The 21,744-nt window shown below is 34.3% G+C and overlaps 1 protein-coding gene across 4 annotated transcripts in view; it reads right to left on the bottom strand.

Moving 5' to 3' along the window:
* Positions 1-19,956, bottom strand: part of LOC119085529 — a 43,314-nt gene extending 23,358 nt beyond the window's left edge. For all 4 annotated transcript variants that reach the window (XM_037195948.1, XM_037195962.1, XM_037195953.1 and 1 more), the window contains exon 1: positions 19,063-19,956. In XM_037195948.1, the coding sequence (XP_037051843.1) occupies positions 19,063-19,249 (187 nt within the window). In that variant the 5' untranslated portion in view covers positions 19,250-19,956. The remainder of the gene's footprint in view (positions 1-19,062) is intronic.
* Positions 19,957-21,744: the final 1,788 nt, after the last annotated feature.

Genomic DNA, 21,744 nt, shown 5'->3' with positions numbered 1-21,744 from the left:
GGTTAGCCATTTTAAAAGCATCGCTAATGAACTATGTTACCGGTGTTAAATATCGTTTTCCTACAAATCTGGCATCGGTTTACACATATACACATACAAATATTGAACATTGAAAAACAATCAGACATATTCTCGCTTATTTACATTATATGTTCGTTTTTACACAGTCACTTTTAACTAAAGTAAAGTGAAGAAAAAAAAAATTGCCGAGCCAAAACATAATTAATTTTTTAAATGTCGCGAGCATGAGAACCATCCATTTACTCATTAAAAATTAAACAGATGTTGTGTATGAGATCAGTAAATTTTTTGTTTGTAATTTTTTCTTCGTCTGTTATTTTTGTATGCGCGAAGAACAAAGCACAAGTTTTTTTTTCTCAATATAATTGAGATAAATGCTTCGTTTAAAAAAAAGAGAGGACTAAGCATAAGTGGGTCATACTTGCAAATTCAGTGATAGAAAAATGCCGTAGATTGATCACGCATATATCTTCTTTCGCTTAGTGTGTGACGTTAATGGTTTTTTATGGTTAATTTATTTGTTCGATGAGAGTAAATATATGCGCCGGACGACATTGGAGGAGTCTTTGGGTAGAGGTTTATTAATCTCGTTGCATCGACTAAACTGACGATAAATCTGTCTCATATGATTAGTGCGACTGGATGTATTTCGTCTTAAATATTACAATTTTGTAAATGAGTTCTTCTGATTGTAATTGCGTAATTGTAATAATCACTGTATGTCTCTCACAGTACTATTGAGTGTCAGTAGAACAGAAGAGAAATATTGTTTTTGTAACGGAGTTTTCTTTCTGAAGTCTGTGTAATAAAGCTTTCACAGTTATACCACCACATGATGACATATTCTAACATTCATTTCGCTTAGGAAATAGCTAAGAAGATATTCCATCGCACTAGATGTCAAATTGTCAGCCCAAGGGGCAGACACACTACTGTCGGTACAAGAAGATGTCACAACTATGTTCTATCTGTTAACGATACTCGCGATGAAAATAAGCGATGAAATAAGAGATTTTGTATCAAACCGTGAATGATCTGATGAATCTGTTGAAAATGATCAAAAGAAGTAAAAGATTCCACATGATATAGTTCTTGCCGACTGCAAAAGGCTAAATGTTGATGGTTAGCAACCGGGAAGTGAAATATATTTTAACACACGAGTAACAAATCTAATATCCTGTTTGTAGAGTCACAATTGATGATTCACAGAAAACACAATTTTCTAAATTATCCTTCAATTAATTTAAATTTAAAACAATCACTTCGATTATGGATTGTTTATTATGCATTGATCAACTAGCATCGATTTGATATTTGACAAACAACAACGGAAACTTTCAAAATTGCTATTAATTGACTCCTAGTAAATTCTAATCAAATTTTTTTAATTCATGCCATCAGCAAACACAAAAAATTGATAAAACAAAATTGTCTCGTAAATATTATCTCACTGCTCCCACTGTATAATAATAATAATAGGTAGGTACTTCAAGCTTAAATAAAATTATTATTTGATGTACTTGAATAATATGAAAGTGTTGTTTATTAATGAAAACAAAAATGTTATTCTTCTTGAATGGGTTTAATTGTTTTTGTTTTTTTGTTTTGTTTTTTTTTTTTGTTTGCATAGACATTCTAATTGACTGTGGAAGCAATCAGAACATTAATATTGATAAATAGACCATGGAAATAAATAATGAAGTTACTGTTTGGGCTCGACACTTGACCGTTTTACGTCTATGAATGAAGTCTGTGAAGGAACAAGGTCAACACTATTACTATTGGATCAAAAGTCTAATCTTTCAGAAGATCCAAAAATTTTCTTTCTTATTCGAAGACAAAAACGATGAAAAAGAAAATACTGTTGTCAACACAGAGACTTGTTTCGCTGACCGAAAGTAAAATAAATCAAATTTTAGAGGAACACAATTGTTATAGATAATTGAATTCGACCACAGCCAACAATTTTGAGATTTTTTGTTGAACTTTCCTGATTTTGTCAAATTTCATCAAAAATTTTCTGGAAGTTTTCATAGCACCAATTCAAGAAAATTCACAACAGAATCTTAAGAGTTAGTGACCTTGTTTTTGCCAAGAAATTCTTTAAATCGATTTTTCACCGTGAAGATGAAGCTATGATGGCGCCATTTGGCCAAATTATGAAAAATGTAGCAGTCAATATGATGTGAAAATTTGATTGCAGGAACCCATATCAAAGATTCTTTGTTTTCTATTCCCTGACCTTACTTCTTCTATTAGGAATTTCCCTGTTTCGATAAGGCTTGGAGTTCATGAAACCTGAGATTAGTATACATAGCGGACAATTCCTAAGGATATGCACACCAGTCTCAGGTGCTAAGCCACAAGAACAGATATGGTCGATAGACCGGCCTGTTGTGTGGAGACGATCGCTTTACTTTCAGTGGTTCATTACTCCAGAATTTCGACACAGCTGGTTGGAATAGCTTGGTGTGAAGCCACTAAGTCTTATAATTCTTTAGTGGAAATATTTTCATAAAAGTAGGCCCTGCGTGACATGAGTTCTAACTGACGATATTAGAAATCAGAAATTTTCCGATCTGAAGCTTCCGATTACATTTAATCTGAATGATTCAAAAGTGGGTGTCAATATCAATACATTTTCATAAAGCATATAGTACTGCTAATCATTTGCAACGACCACGTTTGGTGCTAAATTCTAATGAAGTCAGAAAATAAAATGAACTAGATGTATCTGTCTGGTTTGACAACGTCTCAGAAAATGTTCATCAGCGAAAGTGTTCATCATGGGTGGTGCTGGTACAGTAACTTCAACATTAAATGCATATCAATCCGTTGGGCGAAGGTACTCAACGAGTTTAATAGATTTTATACAAGATTTAAAAAAAAAAATCTAAAAATAGGCTCGTTTCGTAGTGGCACTACAAAGAAATCTTCGAAAGTATATCAAGACGCACTCTTCTGTTCCATTTTTTAAATACAAGGAAATTAACGAAAATTTTTCAATTACATTCGACAATGACATTCATCTTTTATATGCGATTCCTACTAACACAGCGCGATACAGCCACTATAGACAGCTACTACGTATTCTCATAAAGAAGCATTCTACAAATAACTACAATTATAAAAAAAAATCTTTCTATGAATTTGTCCCAATTTACATAAAATGTACTCTCAGCCTTATGTATATATAATGCCCACAACAAAACTAATTCGCAATGTATACTTAACCAACATTATGGGAAAACCTTGAACAAATTTTTTTTAGCAATATTCGTAAATATTCAAGAACAATAATAATTGATACGTGTGGTTCAAACATGCGTTTATTATTAAAAAAAATTATTTTTAAAATTTTTATAGAAAGTCGAAAAATAGGTCATTAAAATATTGTAATGTTCCACTTGTCAAAATGACATTTCTTTTTTTGTTGCGGCTTTTTGAAGGTTTGCAAATTATATATTTTAATGAATATATGACGGATGGATGGTTTTTGTGGCTAGAGTTAAATATGGAGACGTGTGACATACGATCGCATATTAATTGATACAGAAAATATTCGATCTAGTAGTAAACGTTGTTGCAGAAACTGTGGGCTTTGTATACCACACCACAAATATACACTTAAACAATTAGTAATAATATGCTCTTCACTGTTCTGTTTCTTTGTTTTTTAAAATATTGAGACGGAAGTGTTTTGCATCTGGATTTGGAATTCTTTGAAATTTTTCTTAAAATATTCGATCTACCGAGAATTCTTAGATGATACGTATTAGACCATATATATGTCAGCTATAAGCGACAGTGGACACAAAGTTAGTGGTGAGATATCAACGTGGTGATTGTCAGTTGGATGCATCAACATTTTTGTAAGCGGCTGTACAAGACTAACATAGTACGAAAAAAAAGGTGCACGACTCATTTCATGAAATTAATGCAACAGAGTCATAAATGCTCTTTTAAGGTGTAGATGTCAGATGATACCGCAGACCGAGCGTGACACTAAACATCGTGAGTTAATTAAATCTGAGATGTACATTTGATGTCCAGTACAGACATGCAATTCAAATGTATGCTAGCAGGCCCGGACTGGCCACACTGGGCGTTCGGGCGATTCCCGAAGGGCCTTTTGCCTTAGTCGGACGAAGTCCCGACGAGGCCTTTTTTGAATTTCAACCATTTATTGTTCAAAAAAAATGAAGCCCATTTTAGCGAACAGAGACAAAATCTTTAATTTCCCTGTCGAAATTTTTCTGCTGAGGCCTTTCTGTTTGTTTTCCAGAAATGTCTCAGTAGGAAATTTTCGATTGTAAATCAAAGAAAAATTAACATAAAGGCCTTAGTAGGAAAATTTTGTTTGGAAATCGAAGAAAAATCAACAGAAAGGCCTCAGTAGGAAAATTTTGTTTGGAAATCAAAGAAAGATTAACAGAAAGGCCTCAGTAGGAAATCAAAGAAAGATTAACAGAAAGGCTTCAGTAGGAAATCGAAGAAAAAATTGAGAGAAAGGCCTCAGTAGGAAAATTTTGTTTGGAAATCGAAGAAAAAATTTACCGAAAGTTGATATACTTTCACTAGCGAGCGATGTGAGCGAAATTTTTAAAATACATTTTTCGTTCGTTGGACATTTATACAGTGAACGACATCTCAAATTTTTCTGAGAATTTTATTGTGTCATTGCAAATTCACAATGACATTCTCTGAAAAAAATGACAGTGAGACATTTGAGATGTCGTTCACTGTACATTCCCCTCGAAAACTATTCTTTGAGCTATGTCCACAACCTTTTTTTTTAATGTCTTAATTGTCAGTGTGATGTGACGGAACTGTGTGATTCACTAACACTGTGGAAGTTACACAATATTAATCAGTCATACGAATCGAGGGCCTAATTGGAAAAAAACGCCCGAACGGAAGGGCCTTTTGCCTTTTTCCCCGAGGGGATTTTTTGAGCCAGTCCGGGCCTGTATGCTAGTTGCGTACAAATTTCCAAAAACAATGACAACTTAGCGCAAACTCATATTTTTCGAGCCAACAGACTGGGTCACCCATTAAAAGAACCAATTTATCAAAATGAATAATTTTCGAAAACATTAAAACTTCGTTTAGAATTGTAACAATAAATTCACGCAGATACATTTCTGCATGACATAACGTTACTGCTCCATAAAGTCAATTAAAAATTAAAATCTTATTAAGCTCTGTCTTTCTCTTCTACGCTGTTTTTTGTATGTCTAACGACATTTTAAACAAAAATGAAATCAGAAAACAATTTCACAAAAAAAAAATATTAATGTAAGCAATGCACGTAACATGTGCATTATATACGCCCATTTAATTAAATACGTTTTTGATAAATTGCATAAACCTCCTCAGTTCACCGCTTCGTATATTACACATATGTACAGCGAAGTGCATCTTCAACATAAAGCACTTCTTCATTCACATTATTTTTTTTTGGATGAATGTTCGCCATATTTTCGGTTTAAATTTGGTCATGTTTTCGGTATTTGACCTTTAAAGCATCTTCTTCACTTTGAGTACATTACACTTTGAAATGGAGTCCTTGAATATATTGTTACGGCGCGTGGAATATGTAAAAAAGTGCAAGTAATTTTCGGAGATACATTTCGAGCCATAGTTGAAAAGAAGTTTCACTTCAAGCATAGATTTTATTACTCAAAAAAATCTTAAAATTTTGCCGATGGATTCACTTAAAAGCGTGTACGAACGAGCGATTTGAAAGCTCGATAAGTTATAATGAATTAGGTCAAACTTTTCAGAAACATTGATTATCGGAAATACGATACGTTGACAGCGAAATATTGCCTACATTGAAGTAATGTGAGCCAATGTTTTTTATCGGGAATCATATTACGTTGAAGGATTTTTCTGCAGACTTTCAAATTCTTTAAGTTTGTTCCGTTGTTTTAGTGGAAGCGGTATTTAGTTTCGTCTGCAGGTATCACAATTTTGTCGGGAATTTTGTGAAAAAGTTTTCCTCTAAAATAATCCCTGCGTTTAAAGCAAATTGGAAAGTTTTACAAGTTCAACTGACTTTTTACTAACTACGCACACAGAAACTTATCTGGAGTTTGAGTGAAAACCGAGATTACAGTATTGAATTCCACTATACAGTGGATACAACAAAATCAGGTCTACAGTTGACAAATACGAATAGTACGAATAGGGTTCAGTAAAAAAAAACTTAGTATAAAGAGTATAAAGCACTTCGCAGTTGTAGAATTTAGTATGAACTAGTAGCTCCTATATTTCCCACATCCCACATTTCTAGATAGACACATTTATCACATAGTCGATAGTCATACACAGTCATAGAACTGAAAAAAAAATTCCATAGGGCCTACTGACATGGCTTGAGTTGATTAAAATGTCACAACCGATTCTAATTTTTACTCTTTCATTCACTAAGCATTCTATCCACATTGTCACTATCTATAGTCTGGTTCCAGACAAGAAATTTTCAGCTTTTATAAGCTGCAGTTTTGTTGTTGTTGCATTGTTTTTGAATCAATGTTATCAGTTCGAGTACATAATAACAAAAAAGAAAAAGTTAGACAAAAAATTAGTCTACTACATAAGAGTATACACGATACCGGTATACACACCCATCCATTTATATTAATCGCTAGACTCAATTTGACATGTACTTATCTTGTGAGAAAATGATATCAATTTTATTTCCGGATAAGAAATCTGTCCCCTCTCAAAATCATCTTCACTTTTTACGCAGTACAGTAAACTGTCCGTAAAATCTGGCCAAAATATCTCTTTATAAAACAAGACAAATGATTATACAAATCTGTTTTTAGTGACATGGAACAATTAAATGATCAAATTTATCAAATGTAAAATAAATAAAGAGTTCAAAAATTGTAAACATAATATTATAAATTAACAAAAGTGATAAGCTGCAAACACATACCGAAAATTTTCTTCTACATGTACTAGTTACGTGATTGCATTAAATACCGAACCAAACATTCATAAAATTTTCCGCTAGTAAATCTGTTAATACTGCACTATGTAAATAAATAAATCTTGTGCAATATCAGCGGATTGTTTAATAGAACGTTGTGCACTTTGTGTTTTTAAAATGCAAGTAGTATATTCGTATCAAAATAAAATATATATAAAATGAAAACACGTAAGTATACACGACTCCAACGGGTATATATCTATCTATATAAAATACTAAATGGCAACTGTAACAACGTACGTTATATATATTCACAATAAAATGCAAATTTAACACTCGCTGTACAGACATATATAGATATATCGAGTGCGAGTTGTTGTTAGTAAAAGAATAGCAAAGATAAAATTTAATAGACGATATAATGTACGGAATGCATTCTAATTTGACTAAAGTTGTTAGATTGGTATTTTATCTCTGTACAATAAATTCAAGGTCTCACTGGCTGACAAGTAGAAATTTCTGTGTGTTCTGTTAAACGTTTTTGGACGTAGAATTTCGTTAAATAAATTAATTTATATTTAATATTATGTATAAATGAACTTTGTTTGATTTTCTTGTCGTTTTCCCGCATTTAATGACACCGATTGTTCGGAATGATAGCACGTTGAGTCATTTATTTAGTTTGGAATAGAATCTATAGCTTTACAAACGGCTTCACTTAGTCTAGAAGAGAATCGCTGCGTATTTAGTTTGTTGCTTGGTGAAATTATTTGCAACTATATCGTAGTATATGTGTTGGGCTTGGCATGTTCTGGGTGACTTTGAGATGCTTCTAAGTAGGCTTATGAAAATGCTGAGTAATTATCAATTTAAACAAAGAATGAGTAGAGCTCCACCAACGAGGATTGTCTAACTAGTGAAACTTTTCGGCAGCTATAAATGCACAAATGCTTCGAAATATAGAAATTTACTATATCAGACATAATGTAAGTCGATTTAGATAAAACTCTGGCAATTCGTTAGTTCAAACAATTGAATATTTTATAAAATATCCTTTACATGCTACATGCGTCGAAAACCTTGGTATAAAAGTTGAAAAGTCTCGTTTTCGTGCGTTTATTGACCTCGGCTTCGCTCCGGTTCAACAAAATTTACACGAAAACTCTACTTTTCATCTTTTTATCCCTACTTATTTACGTGACCGTGACCGTGACCGTGACATATCAAGAGCTGGTGCCTGTGCACATAACCAGTAGAGTTTGAACGTTGAACCGCTGATAGTGGGACTTATCCACTTGGATCCCCCTTTTTACTCTCCGGTTCATAGTAAGCGTGCATTGTATATTAAACAAATCACGTTTACCGTGAACAGCGCTGGATCGCTACTCGAGGTATGTTGAAACTTAATCTAACAACAATCACCGTCGCTCGACAAAGTGATCGGACTAACTACACGGCAGTGGGGAGATGAACCGACTACCTGAGCTCTTTCATTGCTCGAAAAATATTGAGGTATAATACAATACAATGTGACACAATATAATGCCACAAGGAGAAATCAATTACCTGATAACGAATTAGTTGTTCGAATCTCACCTGTTATAACTTTACAATTACCTGTCTTATGGAGACTCTCACTAATCTCACCATTGTCCATTCCGTTTGTTCCGTTCAGTCTTTAGATAATATTGTTTCATTAAGTGGCCTAATTCCACATTTCATAATCACTCTTTTGTTCTTCGCGCCCATCGAAACAGAGTCCACCAGGAAGTCATTAGGTCAAGGTTCATACGATGGAGATAATATTAAATTAGATGCATATACCTTCACATCTTCCACTGAGTGAACGAAGGTTTAGAAAGCGGTTGACGAGTCAAGAGTTGAAGGATGAAAGCGAAGACTAAGACAACTAACGTAATCCTGTATAGAAAAGCGGACGAAAGTCGGTTACTGTCAACCGGCGTTCTTTTCGGTCCCAGAGAATTTCTCCTTCTACGAAAGGTAACGCAAAGACGCTTTCGGTCCTAGAGAAATCGGCTCTAGAGATTTCCTTCTTTTAAGAAACATAACGCAAAGGCCCGACCCTAGAGAATTTCTACTTAGTCCTAGCGAACTAGATACCTCAGGAAAGGCAACCCAAAGCAAAAATCTCACACAAGAAACGACACAGGGATTTCAACCAAGTGGTCGACTAAGGCCCGCTAAAACAATCATTAAAAATTTCGAAGCAAAATTCTTCGCCATTTGCCACTTCCAAGGCACACGTGGACTCAACAGAAGATTCACCCTTTTACGTAACACTTCCACTCTTTTGCGTAACTTTCAGTGCATCAGTCTGCACATTCCACTGATCAGGGTCACACAACGAGTCAGCGGTTAGCAAGTTTTTTCAACTTTCGTTGACTTGACAGACGTCGACAACAACTAAAACAAAACAGACTGAAACTCGAAGCGCGCAACATTACGGAAAGAAAAAACTCTAGACAAATCACAAATAATTGCAAACTGTTTGCACTTGCTCACGAATGCACAGCATAAAAAAGACTAAGGCTCCTAATCGTACCGGATTATCCGTGAAGGATCTGATTGACAAAGCTGGCAAAACAGCACATCCAAACTAAAAGCGTAAATGCTTATAAGAAATGACAAAGAAAAATTGTGAGAAACGATGCATTCAAAGAATGGCAATTGGAAAGCATCAACAACTCACACATCAAGTTACATCGCATACGTACCGAAACCGTTACCATATACAAACCGTATCTGCTTCAACTGGAGTCAGAGTTTTCTCCGAACCGTGCTGCACTGGGTCCCGATCGTATCAGTTCAGTATCATATATGCGGTACAAACCGTATTTGCAACATATTGATACCAGAATCAGAGCCTGCGTTCATCATTGAGTTTTACTGTTTCACCTGGATACAGTTCATTTCGATATCCCTCGTGTTAGTTTCCGCATTGGTATTCGGCCCCTATTTCTTGCCATTTCCCTCAAATTCATGAATTCCATTGAACAGCTTGTTGAGCAGAAAATGCTGGTAACCGTCCCGTTTCACCGCCCATGAGCCTACGTCTCCGTCCGTCGTAAATTTCATTCGGGAAACAGCAATCGCTCGCGAAAACAATCGGACACAACCGTAAACAACCGTAAACAACTTTGAAATAAAACAAACCACAAAAACCAAGAAATAACTTAAAAAATTTAGAAAAATTCGACGAGCAAAAATTTTCACGTCCAGCCATTTTCACAGCGCCTACTACTTTTTATCCCTACTTATTTACGTGTGAATTTTGTTGATCCGGAGCGAAGCCAAGTCAATAAACGCATGAAAACGAAACTTTTCAACTTTTGTCCCGAGTTATGTAATGGATTTTACATGTTGAGGGCTTCGAAGGACGTGCTTGAAACATGAAAAGTACGGGTTTCGACGCATGCAGCATGTTACTATAAAACTTGCACTTATAGTTGACCCAATTCCACTTTAAGAATTCTGATTTACTGGACCAATAAGATCAAACATAGAAATTAAGTTTCAATCAAAATCACAGAGGAAAATGTTGAAAAGGCCTTCGAATTCCAAGCACCCATTAAATAATTTAGATAAGAATGTTGAGCAGCTTGATAATCACTAAATTGGATGCATAGGATTAAGGCTCGTTTGTGCACCAGTTTGTTTTTGTTTACCTGTGCACACAACGTCCAAATTCGGCGATTATACGAAAACCAATTATAAGCAATAGAAAACACGTCTGGAACTGGAACGTTATCAAGTTATCGTATTGTAATACACAAACATCCACGATAACGAAAAAACATTGCCATTAAAATTTTTAATGCATCATATTTCATTGGCAACAAGATGTGATAACGGACACACACATTTTTCAACAAGAGACCCTGACTCTCGGTCAAGCGCAACCATAATATAATTGTTTTTCTTCAGTTTCCTCGACTGCACAGTGGATTTGTGATTGTGGTTTTTCTGAAAATGTTAATTCGATTCACATTGTTCGCTGATTAGAAATGAACTTGTTAAGAAAGTTTCAAGGATATCATCGTACGGAGTGTACGGTCTTTCTTATACGTGATAGATTCAGCGGAAACAAGTTTGGAAGGAATTTCTTTACATGTTTCAAGAATTTATCAGAATAGTGGGATAGAAGTAATTAGAGTAAAGTATTACGACGTACAGACGGTTTATCGAAAGCCAGACAATATTACCAATTCTTAGAATCAACAAACACATCACATTCAGACCACATGCAATTATCAAAAATTTTCAAAACATCGAGCTGTGGCACTTTTGTCAAATTTAATATTTTGCTTGGAAAATTAACTTCCAAAAAAGTTGTCGACTAAATACTCTGTCGATCCGTTTAAAGTGGAATATGGATCAGGAGTGAATTATCACAAAATCCTGCCTGGTATCAGACCGGTAGATGTGACATAAAATAAACATTTTCAGCTTTTATGATATCAAGTAACCACAGTCTTCTAATTCCGAGAATCATTGGACCTTCTTTCGGGTCAATTTGATTGCAGCTTCAATAGAGTTGTTGGAATGTGCTTCGATAAGTGTTGGAAAAAAATTATTGTAGAGCAAAGTAGGGATCCATGCGATTTTGGATCTGTATGTGTTACCTTCAGTTATAGCACTGCTCCGGAGAATACCTTTGGTCGGTGAATACAGAGTTTAACTTTGTTTTGGCCTTTAGGTGGACAAACGCTCACGACAGTAAGTCTACTTGAAAAGCATTATTTCCTTTTATAATAAGTGCATGACCTGACCTGCAACTGGCAGACAATGGAATAATGCAATTAATATTTTACTGCCAATAATAAGGAAATGTAACACCGTTCTAATAAAAATTTGTTTAATTAGATTCAACATATTACACTCCGAAGAATAATGAATTTCAATGATTTAGCACTCATCACATTAAACAATATTTGCTTTTTCAATGCCAAAATGCATTAATCTTGATACTAAAATAGCCAGAACGAAATGAAATTACATTTTATTTTTATTTATATGCTCTCGGTGATACAATGTGCAGCTAGGTTGTATTTTTGATTTCCTGAATGAAAAAGACAAATACTCGCCTCAGCAAATGATCACCAATCAAGGTTATTGCGGTAGAAACGCATAGGAAAAATGTTAACTCTGTTGCAATTTGCATTGTTCACTATTGCCGATCCACAACAATAATTGCAATGCACAGCGCGAAACAGTGACGTAGATCTTGAAATTATGGTTCGCTGTTAAGTGTTATAATGCATGCGGTGTATACAGACTGAAATCAATTAATTGTAGTGACATTTCTGTGTGTAAAAAGATCTTGAGAAAAAGGGAATATGTTTCGAAATTTGTCGAAATTTTCAAATTGGACATGTTACATGACAATCCAATGCTGCCTTTATTCAGCATAAAATTTCATGTTTTCTACTGCATTAATACATTTACATTATTGCAGCTGGGAATATAACGTTCGAATGCTGCCAACGATTCGGTAATTGAAATCAACGTTTCCTGCTTACGCTGATATTGACTGTTGACAAGCTGCAGTTTCGTAAAGTCACAAAAGGATTAATCATTTTCTATGCTAACCTTAAACTTGACTGTTCAACACGTAGTGCGGCTAATATAAGTTTTATATTCATGATTCCAATTAGACTAGAACAATCAGTACTAATAAGCGCAGTTGATCTCAGAACAAGATCAATTAATTAATTGCAAACATAATCGAATCAACTAGTCAAGATGCAGAGGTTACCATAAATTTAGATTCATAAAATTAGCTGGGCATCATAATAGTTTCTTCATCTGAAATCAAAATTATAAAAATTTTCTGAAATCGGACGTGTCGCCAAGGAAACTCTTGTTTCGGCTTATAAAAAACAATATGAACGAGGTATCATCAAATCCGGAACTGTCAAAGTTAGGACGCAATTATTTCCTGAACATGAATTCTAAGATGTCACGGAACTTAGTTTTCAAATAGATTCGAAAAGGCGTAGAAAATGAAAAGCAAACCAGTATTCGTCCCGGCCCGGTACACTTTCAAAACGTTTTCAAAGGGAGACTTAAGCTTAGTATGAAAGCTTCTCAACGTCTACGGTATTTGGGAACATCCTTTAAAAACGTTTAAAGCTCGCTTCTTACGCCATCCACCGTCTCCTTTTTCAATTTAGACGAGACAACACCAATAATTGTAGACTGTTTATTGTGATGAGACCTTTCATCGGGATTAGTTTAACAAATCTGATATGTTAGTAAGCATTCAGTTCCCGTAAATTATCAAATTTATTCTTCCACAACAACCTATTGAAAATCAGCGAGTTAGAAGATGTTGATACCGGCGACACGGCAAAAATAGATTTCATAATTCGAGTTTTTAAACGGTTAGTCTGGGATTTTTCCACGTGAATCTGTTATTACTATATCGGTGCCATCCAACAATTTTTTTTAATAGTGGATTTCGTTATGTTGTAGACGAGTGATCGTTGGATCCACTAAGACTCAAAATATATTTTTCACATAGAGCAAGAATAAAATTTCAATGAAATTACCAAGTGGCTCAATGTTATTCTAAATCGATTAGAAACTTTGTAATTATTTGTTTAGCATAATCATTTATTGGTACAGACACGACCAGATATCAGTTTCAGCGTGTTGTATGTGTGTATATAGCTGTAGCAGTAGCATACATTGGTTTTATTTTGAGCAATCTTTGAGCGGCTAATTATTATGTTGATACAAAACGGTTTTCTTATTATGAATAATATCGAACATAAACATAACAATTAATTTTCTGTTTCAACTAACTAGCCGTATTATACACACAACTGCGTAGAATTATCTTTAATCATATTTTGCTTGAGATACACGTACTAATTTCAAAAATAACCACGTTGTTTATGTATCTTGAGGAACGTGCAACGAATTAAATTAAATAATTGAAAAAAAAATTATTTTCATGCAACAAATTCCGCCTTATGCTTCTGGGTTTATTGACGAAAATCTTTTCAGATTATATATATAGCGACATGTGTTGTATAGAACTAAGCGACATTATAGAACTAAAGAATATGAATGAAAATAATTTTCACGTGAATGAGAATACTCAGTTCACCTGAAAAATTTACGGTTTTTGGCAATTCATATTTTCGAATTTAAACATTTGTGTATAAGTATGTTGTTCAGGTCTTGGAACGAAAAAGGGTGACGCAATTCATGGATTAAATCATATGGACAGGTATGACCATTGACTTGCGATTATATTTGTTTTCATCGCTCATATAAGGTCATATCAACTCATATCAAATCTTAAATTGCATTTTTTTTAACAAAACAAAATCTTTGAATTTTGGGTGCTCTCGCTCCGCTCGTTCTACAAAAAACGTAAATACGTGTATAAGAACTCTGGTGTAAAACCAACAAATTTTAATTTTTATTTATTGAAACATACTAGACATCAAAATCTGAAATGAAAGCATTTTTGTCCACAGCTGGACTTGAACTAGCAACCTTGGCCTATCAAACTCGACCAACGAGACGAGCAAAAATGACGTCATTTCAGATGTTTATGTGCCACATTTAACGTTAACCACTAATGCCAACAATATTCTCGTCTTTACTAGCTCACAGGCTCGCATGAATATTGTTTGCCACACATCATCTTGTTGGTTGAGTTGGATAGGAGCTGGATTTATAAACCAGAGGTTGCTAGTTAAACCCAGCTGTGGACATTATGAGCAAAAATTTGATGTCTAGTAAATAGGTACGTGAATACCTATTGACTTTCACTTCTCATTTGGGCTTCAACAGTAACAGTTTTTGTACGATGTTTTTGGAAGATTGATTCGCTAAAATTTTACAAAATTCGCAAATATTTTCCAAAATTTGTAAATATTTTCCAAAATTTAAAAATAAAACTTTTTTTTAGCAATTTTTGGAAAATCTTTGCAAATCAATTTTTCGAAAATTGGCCCTGCGGGACTACAAAACTTTTAAAGTCCAAACGAGAAGTGAAAGTCAATAGGTATTTTCGTCAGTTTTGCTTGTTACAGCATGAGCGGAGCGAGTAGGCCTGTTCATTTTAGAGAAATAGTCTCAAATTCATCTGGCATGGTGTCTATCTGGTCCGGAAGGCTAAAATATTGGACCCGTATTTTTTTTTTTTGAATTTTCAAAAATAGTTTAGATCTGGGAAGCGAAGCATTTGTTCATATGTACGAATGCGTTGGTTAGAAGAGTAAAAAAGATATACACCATCATTCTCCTCTCTTCTAACCAACGCTTTCGTACATTTGAACAAATGCTTCGCTCCCCAGATCTAAACAATTTTTTAAAATTCTAAAAAAAAAAACGGGTCCAATATTTTAGCCTTCCGGACCAGATAGACACCATGCCAGATGAATTTGGAACTATTTCTCAAAATGAACAGGCCTAGGAGCGAGACACGTCGAATTCCAAGAAACATACATTGAATTACGTTGATAAAATCAACCTGTTCAATTGTTGCCTTAGACACGGACTGAATACGTCGCACATGGTTGATTTTTTTTTTACTTTCCTATTTCCTGTCCGAAAAACTATTATTGGGCACAAATAATGATGATGGTGGATCTCATTGTTTTTCAATTTTCATAAATAAAATCTTGATGGGAATTACGTTCCACTAAGTATAACACTTCATTTCTATGTATCACATACATATATTCAATGTCATATAGAAATTCGGAACCTTATTGAATCAACTAAAAACACTCAATCCAATTTGCATCCTCTTACATTCAAAGTTAAGCAATAATCCCATTAATTCCACTGAATAAATTATACAATAAAAAAAAACACCAGAATTTATGGGCACATGTGGTCCATTTCTTCAACCTTTTCACAATCACACAACGTAGTCATATGAATTGTATTTCCTAAATGACAAATTACAGTTCAAAATGAAAAGAAACAAACAAAAACAAATCGACGCAATCAAAACCACTTTCATGACTTATTTCATTGTGTTGTGATTGTGAGTTGACGGGGCAAATCACTCATTCGAGAAATGCGGTGTTTGTAAATAATTTCACTGCTTTTGATTGACTTACATGACATTTTATAATCTGAATGCAAGTTTTACTCCGCCGTAATAAGTGCAATTTTTCTTGCACACTATAAATCTTTTATATCTCAATACAAGGTAACTGAAGAAACTATTCAGATGCGGGGAATGAAAGACAGTGTGATTTACCCATCACTTAATTATTGAACAATAAATTCAAAAAGAGAAACACAGTATCAGTGTAAAAATGTGCCAGGTCAGGCTGGTTTATTATAATTCTGCGATTATATTGTGTCACCTTCATGTCTGACAAATAAACTGTTTTTCGCTCTACCGAGTTTGCATAGCATAGTAAATTGTGACAACTTGTTACACTGCAATAAAACAGGAACTTAAAATTGAAATTACAATTTGAGACGCCAAATGAATCGTTTTTCAAACATTTCGCGGTACAGACCAATTTAGAATTTTTAAAATTTTATTTCCAAGCACATTTTGGTGATGCATAAAGGTCATTGTTTCATTTATCGAATGTTACTCTCGAGAAGTCAGAGAAGTCATATCAAACGCATCAAAATACTACAGAGAAGTGACGTAAGTTTTTCGGTCATTTCATTTTGGAGGCAATGAATCTGATTACACCGTCAATTTTAGTGGATTAAATTTAGACAAAAAAAATTCCAATTTTTTTCTTGTCATGCAATTTTGCCATGTATTGAATGGATTAGCCCTTGTGGGAGAACGGTTTCAGTTATCGGACTATTCGAATTTGAACTGAAGGACTAGCAATGGCTAGATTTTGTTTGGAATAACCAATGGAATCCCTGCGATTGTGGATTATACTTATTCCATAAGTACCACAACTGCCACCCTCCAAACGACATGGCATTTAGCAATGTAAAAGGCTCATTCATAAACAGACAAAAATATATTAAAAGGTTGAAGTATGAAGGGTATGAAGTGCAGTCTAATATCAACAATATGTGGTCTCGACATGTACTGTTCCAAAGATATTTAAACTTGTAAATGCTAAAGCATCTTCTACCCACCGATTTCATTCATCATTCCTCGACTTCCACACAAAATCTCATATTAACGATGATTATCAGCGCAATCAAATACAAACCATAAAAATTACCAAATACCCAAACTTATTTGAATACGAAAACAGTCGTAAAACGATTATACATATACTTCTGCTGAACGGCCCTCCTCAACGGAATGCCAATAGGTAACATTTTCTAAATTGTTTTGAATCATCAAACAAAATATAAACGAAACGTAAAACATTCTGTGACTTGATAAACGCTTGTTGTTGTAAAATTAAATAATTTTCGCTTCGTGATTAATTCAGCGTGTCTATCTGTATGAACGAAGTGATTCTAACGTCGAATCTAATAGAAAAGAGGAAATAAATAAATATTTTTTTTAGTATCACTAGATAAGGATCCCGAAGTGATGCAATGAACCGGTTACGAAAACCGGCTGCTTGATTCAGGGCCTATTTTGCAATATTTTTTTTTTGTATTTTATCGAACATCAATCGAAATTTGGATATGTCATTAGAAACGTTTCGCGACTACTCAGTAGTAAATTCCAAAAAATATGCCCTGACTAGAAAATTGTCAAATGTTAAATACACAAAGACCCCCTGAATTATTAATATTGCGAACAACATCGAAAAGGTTTTATTTACAAACACGAAATGTATCAGAAAATAAAAAATCGAAATATTATTGTTACCACAGCCACATAGCCAAGTGTATGAATTTTCCGAATATGGGCGCATCTATATATCATATCGATATACGTGTCGAGAGCAGAGTATCAATTGAAATTCGCTTGCACAAAAACAATTTTTTTATTACAAAAAAAAATGTTGTGTAAGTAATACTTGTTGTTAGCTTCGATCATGGCTCTATATTGGTAAACTTATGTGATTTTGTGTGGAATTTAAAATTAGTTATGTCTTATTGTTACTGTCCAATGGATGACAACTGGGTCATTCCACTGGTACGGGTGGGATGGTCGGTGACTTGCTTTATTCATTGTTCAAATTTTAAACGGATAAAAAAACTGTATCATGTTACATCTAGCGCGTGTTATTAGTTATTTATGTCTATAGAATTGAATTACATCGGAACGGATCTTTGGGATGATGATCCATTTACGGCAATGACTTATTGACGGACGTAAAATTTTTAAGGAAGCTAGGAATGGTGTCTCAAATAGAATTTGTGGCAGTTAGGTAAAGAAAATAATTGCCGCGAAAATTACGACCGTAATAATCAGGAGTTTCGCGCTAACGGTTATTTTATGATTATGATCAACCCATAAGTTTTGACAAAAGAATTTTTTGACGTCTCCGTAAAAAATGTTAGCAAGGAGCAACTTTGCATTGGAACGTCATAAGAAATGGTGGCTCTACATATCGAAATTTTACAAAACGAAAATTGGCGCATTTACGAATAGCGCTGCCCAACCAAATACTATATTGGTTTGAGAGTGGAGAGAATCGAATATCGACTGCTCTAGAATTCCGCTGACACATATATACATACCATACCATACGTATAAGGCTTAACTAACAAGGATAAAATTAGTTTGCTTAAAGAGAAGGGGAAATTCAAAAATCTTTTATTACGAAGTCAACTATTTTAGCGTAGCATGAAAATAACGAGCACATGTACGTAGGGTAGACAGACAGGAGACCGGATTTTCTGTTAGAGTTGTTGTGTTCGTATCGAGCGTATGCAAAAGTTTTATTGACAGAACTTGTTGAAGTCAGAATATTGCGAAAAATGTACCGTCTCTTTCGGCTAGAAACAGTATTTTCAGGTGAATTGTAATTATGAAGAATGTGAAAGCGTAATTCACGGCCCGAAATCTATTAATTTATAAACAGTTCAACGGAATTCGATTTTCGATTCGTTCAAAATTGCAATTCCAAGACATTACCAGTTCTCCGAGGAGGACGAGTAACTAAACAACCTGACAAACAAAAATTAAAATGTAAATTCGCTATAAATCGTACCTTTGCGACGACCGAATGGCCCCAGAAACGCAACCCCTTTGCCAATGACATTGTCGTCGATATATTTCAATATTTTGCCGGTGTCCTCAACTTTTTTGCTCGGACGGTTTGTGCGAGGTGGTGATCTCAGTGGAAAATCATCGCTTAATGAAAGACTTTTCGTGCGGCTAGCCTTTTTTAGACTCATTGTCTTCTATTAATTGTGTCACCGTAAATCACCGTTTAGTGTCTTGTTTCTGAAATTCTTCGAAATCAACAAGAGAAATGAAAAACAACAACGAAATTAGATTCTGAAATTTGCTCAACACCAAGATGCGGTTTCAATTTCTTTTATATCCGAAATAATCACATGTACACCATTGAAAAACTATTTTTATATAATGTGTTTGTTGTAGTTGTTGTTGTTGTGTTGTATGATGTATAACCCAGTATCCACTTAATTCACTACGGTCTTTATTTTTGTATTAAATTTATTTTTTTGAATTCTTCTTTCTATAATTTCAATTTTTGCTTTATTCACTCTCCTTTACGCACCTTTACGTGAACAAAAAAAAAATTGACGAAGTTTTTGCTCTCTATCTTTTATTTTTGTATCTAAACATCACCATTTGATTTATATTTTTAATTTTATTCACAATTGAATCAAAGATTTTTTCTGTATTTTATTCGAATCGACCGAACGACATTCAATTTTGCATATTCGTACAATCGCCACACTTTAACAACACTAACTCGTTTATAGACACACGATTAAAAGAAAAAATTGAACAAGTATGAGAATTCAATATAATCTTTTCTTTTTTTGAAAAATTTTTATATTTTGAGAGCCGCAACCTTATACGAATACGACATATCACTCGAACGACGGCGACAAACTGACTGAATTCAGTTAAGTATATTTTTTGAATAAGTATACGATTTGGTTTTAGGTGTCTGCGCCGCTTGCAAAGTTCAGTATGAAATATAAAATTATTTATTAAAATAAAAATGAAATGAACAACTTTTGTATTGCTGTTCAAATGGAAAAGAAACATTTGGTAATATTGTAATGATGGTTAATCGTATCGCATTTTCGTGTTCATTTTTTCGAAATAATATTTGTTTGAAATTATGCATTTTAGTTTGTAGTCTTTTGATTGAAAGTTATGTATACTCCAGCTCTGCTTTCATATTGTGATAGTCAAAGCGCGAAAGTCAAAGTCGGTAACAGGGTTTCCACTAGATTAAATGTACCGAAATACTTTTTTTTTCGCTGACAAAAAACAACCTTGGGTGGACTGCATCACTGCTGATGAAAGTATGAGCTTTGTGAAAGTAGTACGACATTATGCACATTTACCAACAAACATAAGGCAGCATTTACAGAAGATATATTACGATGAAAGAAAGTTGTGCTAATAGACCGTTTTACTCGCAGCATCCAACGGAAATGATTTTTATTTCCTGATGAAATTTGAGGTAGTTTTCATTTCTGAGATGCGTCTTGAGTAAACTATAGCTTACGCAAAATCCATGCGATTAGTGCGGTACGAGCTTTGTCTGAAAGCTCGATGATTCATCGAATCAGAAAATTTGAATTTTTGGTATAGTATCTCACAATGTTCGTGTTTTTCTTTGTCCGTTTCAAAAGCGCCAGTTTGATTCTCTTGCTGCGCGTTATTGACTTGAATACTCAGAGTTGAATGTTTAGTATAAAAGCTACGAAAAGGTTCTGTTAAAAGTGATCCTTATCAACTCTAGAGAGAAAAGTGCAGCATTTTGTCTCCCGTGGGGAGAAAATAGTACATTTCGTACCTAAGACTAAAAGTCTTTTTTAGCGTGTGAGAAGTTTCCAGGCAGAGCCGAAGGCAAGGTCTGGAATCGAAACGCTAAAAAAGACTTTTAGTCCGTGGTACGAATTTGTCATAATGGACGGAGAAAAAGTGCGACGAAGTCGCTCTTTTCGGGTCCTAGGTATGAAATAGAACTTTACTTCTCATTCGAATTGATTCGGATCGATGTGGCAAAAAACGGCAAAACACAGCATGCACGCATGAAAAAAAGTTGTGTTCGAAATGGAAAATTTCAACTCGAGCCAAACTGTGGCACAAAAATTTTCGCAATAAGTATTAAATTTGATTCTGAATTTTGATCGATAATTTTGTACATGTGTTCGAGACGGTAACCTTCGGTATTTAAATGTTTTCTGTAAAGTTTGCCGGAAAATTTTCAAAATTTCTAATTGAGTTCCTTGTTCGAGGGCTGCAATCAAAAATAAACTTTCTCCAACGTTATGTTGTACCTGGAAGACTGTGCTACTAACATAAATAAGGGATTCTTTCGAATTTCGAGTTAGGCCTCGGTGCCTAGGCCCAAAACCCAGTCTCAGATATTTTTGATCTTCCATACCTGGCTGGTTGTAAGTGGCCAAAAGTCGAAAAATGGGGTTTGGTAGTCCGGATTTCATTTCACTGCACATCTAGAGCCTAATAAAATACTTTGTACTAGATATCATAAATAACTATTATGACATCGAGTGCGAAGTACTTTATTAGGCTCTTTGATGTACAATTGTACCACGAGTTTTCGAACATTATGATATCGAGTTCCACAAATAACTATTATGCAATTCAGTGAGCGAATTCGATACTTACACGGCCTGTGTGAAATGTCATATAGACGTATATTATCGATGAAGGATTT

Source organism: Bradysia coprophila, chromosome X (genome assembly GCF_014529535.1).
Source record: "Bradysia coprophila strain Holo2 chromosome X, BU_Bcop_v1, whole genome shotgun sequence".
Lineage (NCBI taxonomy): Eukaryota > Metazoa > Arthropoda > Insecta > Diptera > Sciaridae > Bradysia > Bradysia coprophila.
Note: the sequence above shows the minus strand (reverse complement) of the source record. Positions and strands in the feature narration are given on the sequence as shown.